This window comes from Mus pahari, chromosome 18, assembly GCF_900095145.1.
Source record: "Mus pahari chromosome 18, PAHARI_EIJ_v1.1, whole genome shotgun sequence".
Classification (NCBI taxonomy): Eukaryota; Metazoa; Chordata; class Mammalia; order Rodentia; family Muridae; genus Mus; species Mus pahari.
Genome location: NC_034607.1, coordinates 22957835 through 22967984, shown reverse-complemented (window position 1 = coordinate 22967984; position 10150 = coordinate 22957835). Strand labels below are relative to the sequence as shown.

At 37.8% G+C, this 10150-nt stretch overlaps 1 protein-coding gene across 1 annotated transcript in view; it reads right to left on the bottom strand.

Annotated features, from left to right (window-relative positions):
- Adgre3 (adhesion G protein-coupled receptor E3) overlaps positions 1-10150 on the bottom strand; it is an 89421-nt gene that overhangs the window by 3395 nt on the left and 75876 nt on the right. The window contains exon 16 of the mRNA XM_021218322.2: positions 5315-5410. Within this exon, the coding sequence (XP_021073981.1) occupies positions 5315-5410 (96 nt within the window). The remainder of the gene's footprint in view (positions 1-5314; positions 5411-10150) is intronic.

Genomic DNA, 10150 nt, shown 5'->3' with positions numbered 1-10150 from the left:
ACACACACACACAGAGAGAGAGAGAGAGAGAGAGAGAGAGAGAGAGAGAGAGAGAGAGAGAGAGAGACTCATTTCTTTGTGCAGTGAAAATTGTTCTGGAGTCACGGAGATCTCTTAAAGAAAGAAGATATTTATGCTGTTTTGATTGCAGCCTCTGAACAGAAAATGAAATTTCCAATGGTACAGGCAAGAACATACATTACTGACAATACGTCCACCTCTGTTTATAATCTTTGCAATGAAGTAAAATGGTTGTTCAAGAGAATTGCACAGACTATATTCTTAACACTTATGTTCTACATTAACAGTCATAACCAACAATTTAATTGCTTGAGATAGACAACCTTTGATGCCTTTCCATAGTGGCAAATAGTTTTTTGTTCATTTAATATAATTTTTTTGTAACCACAAGGAGGTCTAAGTTTCAGTTCTGTCATAGAATTTAGCATATTTTATCTAAACAAATATATCTCTGTCTAATATTTGTTGAGCTGAAAGAACATTATGTTAAAACCAATATTCTAGTTCATGGTCACATTGACAGAATCTAGTGCTGTTCCCAAAATAGATAAGATATTAATAGGCAGTATATTTGTGTTAAGAAATTCAGGAGTAGAAGGGGTCCCTCTGTGACTAAGAGCACTGGTTGTCCTTCTAGATCACCTAGGTTTAGTTCTTAGCCCACACATGTTGGGCCTGAATATTAGTAATTCTAGTCTCTGGGGATATGAAAACATATTCTGTACTTTGTGGACAGTAGACACACGTGATTCATAGATAAACATTCATAAAACTTTTCAAACACACAAGAAGTTAGATATTCATGGGTATCATATTTATTAATATGTATCATAAAATGTTCTCAATAGAAAAATTGTGTTTTCTGCTCTATATAATTCATAGATGAGTAAGGAAGAAAGTCCATGGAGAAACACTATCTGCCCAAGGGTGGCATGACTTACAGTTAACTAATTACTACAGTAGCAATTATTAATCAAGAATATTTACCACAGGCTTATCTATAAGGCAGTCTTCTGGACATATCTTTTCAATTACCATTACCTCTTTTCAGATACATGTAGGTTTGTATCAAGTTGACAAAAATCAATCAGAGCACATATGCCAACAAACAATCCAGCACTTAGGGCTCTATATTCTACTAAAAGGATATTCATCCAGGTTCATCGCTGTTTTGCTCAAAATATTCAAACAAATAAATACCCTGCTTATTCAGCAACCCATGAATGGACTATGGAATTTTTATGCATATACAAATCAGAGTATCATTCAGATGTCAAAACAAAATAAAAAATTCTCAGGTAAATGGATTAAACTGGATATTATTTTGAGTGAGGAAATTCAGATCCGAAAAGAAAAATGCCATAGACTCTCTATTATATGTGGATATTGTACTTTAAATATTGTTTTAAAATGGAGTACACATAGATGATAAGAAAATATGAAGGGTTCATTAGGACAGGCATTTCAACAAGTAAGGGATAGAACAAAATGCTATGGAGGTGGGAAAAGGAATAAAGGAGCAAGAAGGATTGAGTGGGGTCAGGAATTGATGGACAGTGTAGAGGGCAAAGTATGGGGAGGGATATCTAACCCTATAATCCTCTGACAATTCTTTAAGGAAACCTACATCCGTTGAAGCTTCACAAGCTGCAGTTTATATATCTAGAGTGAGTGTCTTCAGTAAAATTCACTGGTTCAAGAAGGATGACCATCATGTGGATACTTCATTCCTCCTTAGAATAAGGAACAAAATACCCATGAAAGGATATAGGTACACAGACAAAATTTAGAGCTAAGATGAAAGGATGGACTATCCAGAGACTACCCCATCCGGGAATCCATCCCATCATCAGCCACCAAACCCAGATACTAATGCACATGCCAGCAAGATTCTGCTGAAGGGACCCTGATATAGNGGCCTCTTGTGNGGCTATGCCAGTGCCTGGCAAACACAGAAGTNGATGCTCACAGTCAGCTATNNGATGGAACACAGGGCCCCCAATGGAGGAGCTAGAGAAAGTACCCAAGTTGTTGTAGGGGGCTGCAACCCTGTAGGTGAAACAACAATATGAACTAACCAGTACCCCCTGAGCTCGTGTCTCTAGCTGCATATGTAGCAGAAGATGGCCTAATTGTCCGTCATTGGGAAGAGAGGCCCCTTGGTCTTGTAAACTTTATATGACCCAGCACAGGGGAAGGCCAGGGCCAAGTAGTGGGAGTGGGTGGGTAGGGGAGCAGGGGCGGGGGGTATAGGGAACTTTCAGGATAGCATTTTAAATGTAAGTAAAGAAAATAATAATAATAATAATAATAATAATAATAATAATAATAATAATAAACTCACTGGTTCTCCATCATAGATTTGGTGATTTACTTTGGTCTGCTGGGGGTTTCCCTAAGTAAAGTGAGTATATATTTGTTCATGTGTCCCTAGGAAGTGTTCCCCAAGATTTTTCTATCTTGGAACACTTTGTGCTAAAATAATGACTGACCAGGGAAGTTATAACCACTGGCATACCAATGCTAGAGAGGTAACTAATATACTTTTCTGGTTGCATTTAAAGCTCACTTTTTGATTGAATTTAAAGGTCACTACAAGAGGAAAATTATGCCTGGTATCATTAAATGGGCCAAAAATATTTAGCTGGCTAGGTTCTAGATCCTAGGGAACATGCAATAATATCATTCTGTTAAATGACCATATTAATAAAGTTCTTTTATGTTGGTGCCTTTATACAAAAGATTATTTTAGCCCTGTGCCCTCATTAGACATGTTTCTTTTTATAATATGTGACAGTTAATACAGAGATGTACATCAGGTCAGCACAGAGAGAATAAGAATCTTTGGAGACACCCATAACAAAACTCACTACCCCCAAATTTAGAAATCACCATTGAAAATGATCAAATAGATAATGGGGGGCAGAGGTAGGAGAAGGCTGAAGAAATAATGATTTGCCAGACTTGACAATGCTGGTGCATATATGGACTCAAAGCAGATATGACTGCACACAGGAATCCTACTAAAGATCAAGCTGGACAAATTCCCCAAATGGATGCACCATTGGATCACGGAGTTCCATATATGAGGAACAATTTGGGATGATGTGATTGTCAGTTTTTGTTTTTGAGCATGTGACTTTTAAAAGTAGATCAATACTCTAGTGGGTGATACTACATCCAGGTACATTCAGTCCACATTAAGTAGAACAGTGGAATTTTAAAATATAATCATATAGTTTGGAAATAAAATTGTTATAAAAATATGGAAAATGGGGCTGGAGAGATGGCTCAGCGGTTAAGGGCACTGACTGCTCTTCCAAAGGTCCTGAGTTCAAATCCCAACAACCGCATGATGGCTCAAAACCATATGTAATGAGATCTGACACCCTCTTCTGGATGACAGCTATGGTGTACTTACATATAATAAATAAATAAAAAAATTAAAAAAAAATAAAAAATATGGAAAATGGATTTAGTAAATAGGATGTGCTCAAAATGTATTATGTACATTAATGAAATTCATAAACAATAAAACAAATTTTAAAAATAATTTTTTGGCCACTGGGAGATTTCTCAGTAGGGGAAAATGATTTTAATGCCAACTTGTTATCTGGGCTTGTTTTTACATCACCTACCTTAAAAGTTAGGAATTACTGGCTAATAATTTAACAAAAATATTCAAAGATACAACCCCCCTCACACACAAAGGAATATTATACAATTTTGTGATCAAAGCACTGTGAGATTTTTTTGAAACAGGGAATTGATATAGTCCCCTTGACATTAATTTCATTGAGTCAGAGAGCTGAGTTAAAGTAAGAGATCTTAAATAAAAATTTAAATTTGTAAAACGATTGAGTAAAATATTCAACATCAAATTAAATACTTTGTCAGGATATGTATCCACTAAATTGTTCAGTCTAATAATAGTTCTATGAAATGGGCAAAGGGTCATTTTATCATGTACTACTTTGAAGTTCTTATTTATGTATAATACTCATGGCAGTCCCTTGTAGTTCCTTCAGAATAAACTTCTTGGTAACTAGATGGTACAAGCATAAGGCAAACTAGAGAAAATGGTGTAAACTAATCATTACATAAAAGTAGTTACAGGGATTCAATTTTAAGTGAGAGCACTGAGATGTTTATGTCTGTGCATATGTACATGGACACACAAATGGAGAACAGAGAACAGACCCCTGTGTCATTTCATCATAAACTGTTGATTTTTTTAACAATTGGTCAGGGGCTCACATATTCATCTAAAAAGCTACACACAGAGCTCAAAGGCTCATTCATCTCTATCTTCTCAGGCTGGGATTAGAAAGATGCTCCAGAATGCTTGTTTTGGTCCTGTGTAAGTTTCAGGGATCAAAAATGAGCTTCTGCTCTCCCCAACCCATAATTCTACTGTTTTTAATGCCTTTAGAGATGGTGAGTTTGAGAGTGGATATTCCTAAAACCAAAGTTAGCACAAGATAATAATTAAATTCCATGGCCCCTCAATACCCCAGTGAGCTAAAAGCAAGAACAGTCTTGAGAAGGATCCTGTCTTTATGGACAAAATATATTAGAGGATTATCATATTTGGGAAATTCTTTTTTCATGGAGTCTATAGAAAAATCTCTTGCAGCTGCAGGGACTGAGGTGGTCACATGAGAGTACAATAGATAGGAAAGGCTGTGAAAATAGTAGGGCCATGTCCTGATGGGGAGTGAAGAGCATATCAAAAGATGGTTCATACCTTGTTAAGGAAAATGAAGACAAGTTATGTGCCTTTTCTCAAAGGAAATAGTTTGTAAAGTGCCAAGGTAAAAGGAAGCAAATATCCAAGTTCTCAACTACACTGCAAAACTCAGCGGCGTCATTGATATTGCCAGAGGCTGAGGTATCCTGTGGTATCTTACACAACGTTTGCATTGGTTATGTTTAATGAGTACTGTCTTGAGCATTCTGAAGGAACTATATACCCAATCTTGACAATGAACACACAAAAAATGATAGATAGAAAGAGATTGGGAGATTTGAGAAATAGGGAGAGCAAGAGATATTCAGTAGAGATATGAGTGGGAATAGAGAGTGAAGTTTGTATCAAGAATGCAGTAAGAAGGGAGGAAGGAGAGAAAAAAATTAAGGAATGAAGAAAACTATTCTGCCAAACCTAGAAACCATGGCTGTGCACCATAGGTCAGATTTTTAATTTCTTCTATTAAGGATCAAAGAGGAAATTTATGTTTACATGTGGAAATGGATCAGGTCATATAAAACCTTCCCGGAGAGTTGAGCTTACCATTTTTGTGTGAGTAGTAGACTGAGAGACCTCAGTGCTTTCACTTTCAACTTCTTTCCGCAGTCTATGAAACCACTTCTTATATTCCATCCGCACCTGGCAAAGAACAATTAGAAATATGGTCACACTTGAACTTGGTTCAAGAAAAGGATATGTACCTAACATGAGATCCAAAAGATACAAATGTAAACTGCTACTCTCTGTCAATCTCATTGCAATTCTGTATATAAAGGTAAATGAACATGTTAATTTTATTTAAATTTAATTTCCTCAATTTTAAAATATATCTATAATAAATACCATAAAGATGAATGATATTGTTGGTGGTAATAATGGTACAGATGATGATAATGAAAATGTTGATAATTATTGCAATTGTATGACTGTGATACTGCTGAATGTGATAGTAGTGATGGTGATGAAGATAATAAAGGAAGTTCAGTCATGATGGTCACAATGATAATCATGGAAACAATGATATAATGAAAATAATGCTAGCAGTCATGGTATGGCTGGTAGTGATTAATATAATTATTATGCAAAGTATGATAAGAGGTGCATCGTGATTGTGGTGACCACAGTGGCAATATTGATGGTGGTGATGATGGTGAGAATGATGATAATAGTGAATACAAAGATGATTATAACTATTTTGATGGTAATAATACTATGATAATGGATGTGATATTGATGATCATGAACAGGATGAAGACTGAATGATGATGATGATGGTGGTGGTAATGGTGGTAATGAAGATGAAAAGGCAGAAGATGATAAGAGTGTGCTCTGGGACTAAAAAATCTGGGAGAAATTCAGGTAGGTTGCCTGCCTGCCAACTTCCCCCCTTTCAGCATCTGCCCTCTGTATACCCAGTTTTCCACCCTCCTAGTTGCCATAACTCAGTTCCCAACTGTGTTGAGACTTCTTGTACTCCCAGAGACCAGCCTGGGGCAGGGATACACTACTCTTAGAGAAATCATAGACTGCAAGAAATCCATGTGGGCTGCCCTACTTACAAATGTGAACTTTCGCACTATCTCAGATACTGCCAACCCTATCCCAAGTCCCTTGCATTCCTAAGTACTGTACCTCACCCTCCAACAGGTTCATTGACCCCTTACTCTACCAGAGAGCAAGAAGACTTCTAAGAGTCCAGAAAGAGTCCCTGTGATCAACCGCTTGCATTCTCAACTCCTGCTCTCACTCTACTCAGCACACCACCCTCCCAATCACCATATCTTTGATCCCAACTGGGATGGAGACCTCCTGTGGCAGAGACTCTCTCCTGTACTAGAAACCCCACACACTGTCAGGTGCTCAGCCTTTGATGGGTACAAAGACGCCATGTTCTATCAGGACCAATCAGACTGTGAGAAGTACAAGTAGGTTGCCAGCCCATCAAATTCCATATTATTTTTAATCTGCACACAAATAACCCAGAGGCTGACCTTTTTAGTCACTATATTCCAATGTCAAACTAGGGTGGAGAATTTTTGCTCTATCTGAGACCAGCCTGAGGTGAAGACTTCTAGCTCAACTAGATCTCAGCTACTAGGAGAAGCCCAGGTAGGCTGTCCACCACAAAAGCATTTCTACTCTCACTATGTAGGTATCCATCCCTTATACCTTGTCCTGCACCCTCCTACTTGTGCCCCAACTTCCAACATGGGCAGAGACTAACCTCGCTACCAGGGAACAAAATGACTGGGAGAAATCCAGGTAGATTGCCAGGCCATTAAAACACTACACTCTCTCAGTGGCTCCCCAACTTCCTCTAGTTTGCTACCATCTTCTTGGTGATATCTCAGTCCCCAACTGGAACAGAGATTCCTAGCTCTAAAAAAGACCAAACAATCCATAACAATCAGAGCCCTCAATTGGGAAAGAGACTTCCCATTTTACCAGAAACTGTAAAGACTGTGAAGAGTCTAGGTAGTCTGACCGTTTGCCAACTTCTCATTAACTCAGCATTTTTCTATCTTATTACCAGTCTTGCTTCTGTCCATGAGTCTTTCCTCAGGCTCCAAGTAGGGCAGAGACTATCTTTGATACCAGGAATGACACTTCTTGCGAAAACCCAGACCACACAGAACAAAAGATGAGAGAGGAAACAGAAACCAACCAACCAACCAATCAACCAATCAACCAATCAACCAATCAACCAACAAAAAACAAAAAGACAAACAAAGAGAAAAGTCCTACAACCAGCAAAGGCAAATTTGGAAAGTGGTACTGAAACCTTTAATTATCCCAAATCCGAAATCTAGATGCCAACATATGAACACAAAGAACTGTCAAAGTACTCACATGATATGCACTCACTGATAAGTGGATATTAGCCCAGAAACATAGAATACCCAAGATACAATTTGCAAAACACAAGAAAACCAAGAAGAAGGAAGACCAAAGTGTGGATATTTCTCCCCTTCTTAGAATTGGGAACAAAATACCCATGGAAGGAGTAACAGAGACAAAGTTTGGAGCTGAGACAAAAGGATAGACCATCCAGAGACTGTCCCACCTGGGGAATCCATCCCATAATCAGCCACCAAATGCAGACACTATTGCATATGCCAGCAAGATTTTGCTGAAAGGACCCTGATATAGCTGTCTCTTGTGAGGCTATGCCAATGCCTGGCAAACACAGAAGTGGATGCTTACAGTCATCTATTGGATGGATCACAGGGCCCCCAATGGAGGAGCTAGAGAAAGTACCCAAGGAGCTGAAGGGGTCTGCAACCCTATAGGTGGAACAACAATATGAACTAACCAGTACCCCCAGAGCTCATGTCTCTAGCTGCATATGTAGCAGAATATGGCCTAGTCAGCCATCATTGGGAAGAGAGAACCCTTGGTCTTGCAAACTTTATATGTCCCAGTACAGAGGAACGCCAGGGCCAGGAAGTGGGAGTGAGTGGGCAGGGGAGCAGGGTGGGGGGAGGGTACAGGGGACTTTTGGGATAGCATTTGAAGTGTAAATAAAGAAAATATCTAATAAATAAAGAAGGTCATAAATAACTCCCTTAAAGAAATACAGGAGAATACAGGTAAATAGGTAGAAACTCTTAAAGAGGAAACACAAAAATACCTTAAAGAGTTACAAGAAAACACAACCAAACAGGTGAAGAAATTGAACAAAACCATCCAGGATTTAAAAATGGAAATAGAAACAACAACAACAAAAATCACAAAGGGAGACAACCCTAGAGATAGAAAACCTAGGAAAGAGATCAGGAGTCATAGATGCAAGCATCACCAACAGAATACAAGAGATAGAAGAGAGAATCTCAGGTGCAGAAGATACCATAGAAAACATTGACACAACAGTCAAAGAAAACGCAAAAAGCAAAAACCTCTTAACCCAAAACATCCAGGAAATCCAGGACACAGTGAGAAGACCAAACCAAAGGGTAATAGGAATAGAATAGAGGGAAAATTCTCAACTAAAAGGGCCCAAAAATAATGTTCAACAAAATGAAAGAAGAAAACTTCCATAAGCTAAGGAAAGAGATGCTCATAAAGATGCCTACAGAACTCCAAATAGATTTTACAAGAAAAGAAATTCCTCCTGTCACATAATAGTCAAAATTATTACCAAATGCAGTAAACAAAGAAAGAATATTAAAAGCAGTAAGAGAAAAAGGTCAAGTAAAATATAAAGGCAGACCTATCAGAATTATAGCAGATTTCTCACCAGAGACTATGAAAGCTAGAAGATCCTGGGCAGATGTCATACAGACCCTAAGAGAAAACAAATCTCGGCCCAGGCTACTATACTCAGCAAAACTCTCAATTTCCATAGATGGAGAAACCAAGATATTCCATGACAAAACCAAATTTACACAATATCTTTCCATAAATACAGCCCTACAAAGGATAATAGATGAAAATTCCAACACAAGGAGGGAAACTACACCCAAGAAAAAGCAAGAAAGTAATATTCTTTCAACAAACGCTAAAGAAGATAGGCATGCATATATAATGCCACCTCTAACAACAAAAAATAACACGAAGTAACAATCGCTAATATCTTTTAATATCAAGGGGCTCAATTTCTCAATAAAAAGACATAGATTAACAGACTGGCTACACAAACTGGACCCAACATTTGCTTTTTCATGTAGGAAACCCACCTCAGGGACATAGACAGACACTACCTCACAGCAAAAGGCTGGAAAACAATTTTCCAAGCAAATGGTCTGAAGAAACAAGCTGTAGTAGCCATTCTAATATTGAATAATATCGACTTCCAACCCAAAGTTGTCAAAAAAGACAAGAGGGGCGCTTCATACTCATCAAAGATAAAATCTTCCAAGAGGAACTCTCAGTTATGAATATCTATGCTCCAAATGCAAGGACATCCACATTCATTAAAGAAACTATAGTGAAGCTCAAAGCACACATTGCACCTTATACAATAATAATGGGAGACTTCAACACCCTTCTCTCATCAATGTACAGATCCTGGAAACAGAAACTAAACAGAGACACATGGACACTAACAGAAGTTATGAAACGAATGGATTTAACAGATATCTACAGAAAATTTTATCCTAAACCAAAAGGATATACCTTCTTCTCAGCACCTCATGGTACCTTCTCCAAAACTGACCATATAATTATTGGTCACAAAACAGGCCTCAACAGATACAAAAATATTGAAATTATCCCATGCATCCTATCAGATGACCACAGACTAAGACTGATCTTCAATAACAACATAAGTAATAGAAAGCCAACATTCATGTGGAAGCTGAACAGCACTCTACTCAATGATACCTTGGTCAAGGAAGAAATAAAGAAAGAAATTAAAGACTTTTTAGAGTTTAATGAAAA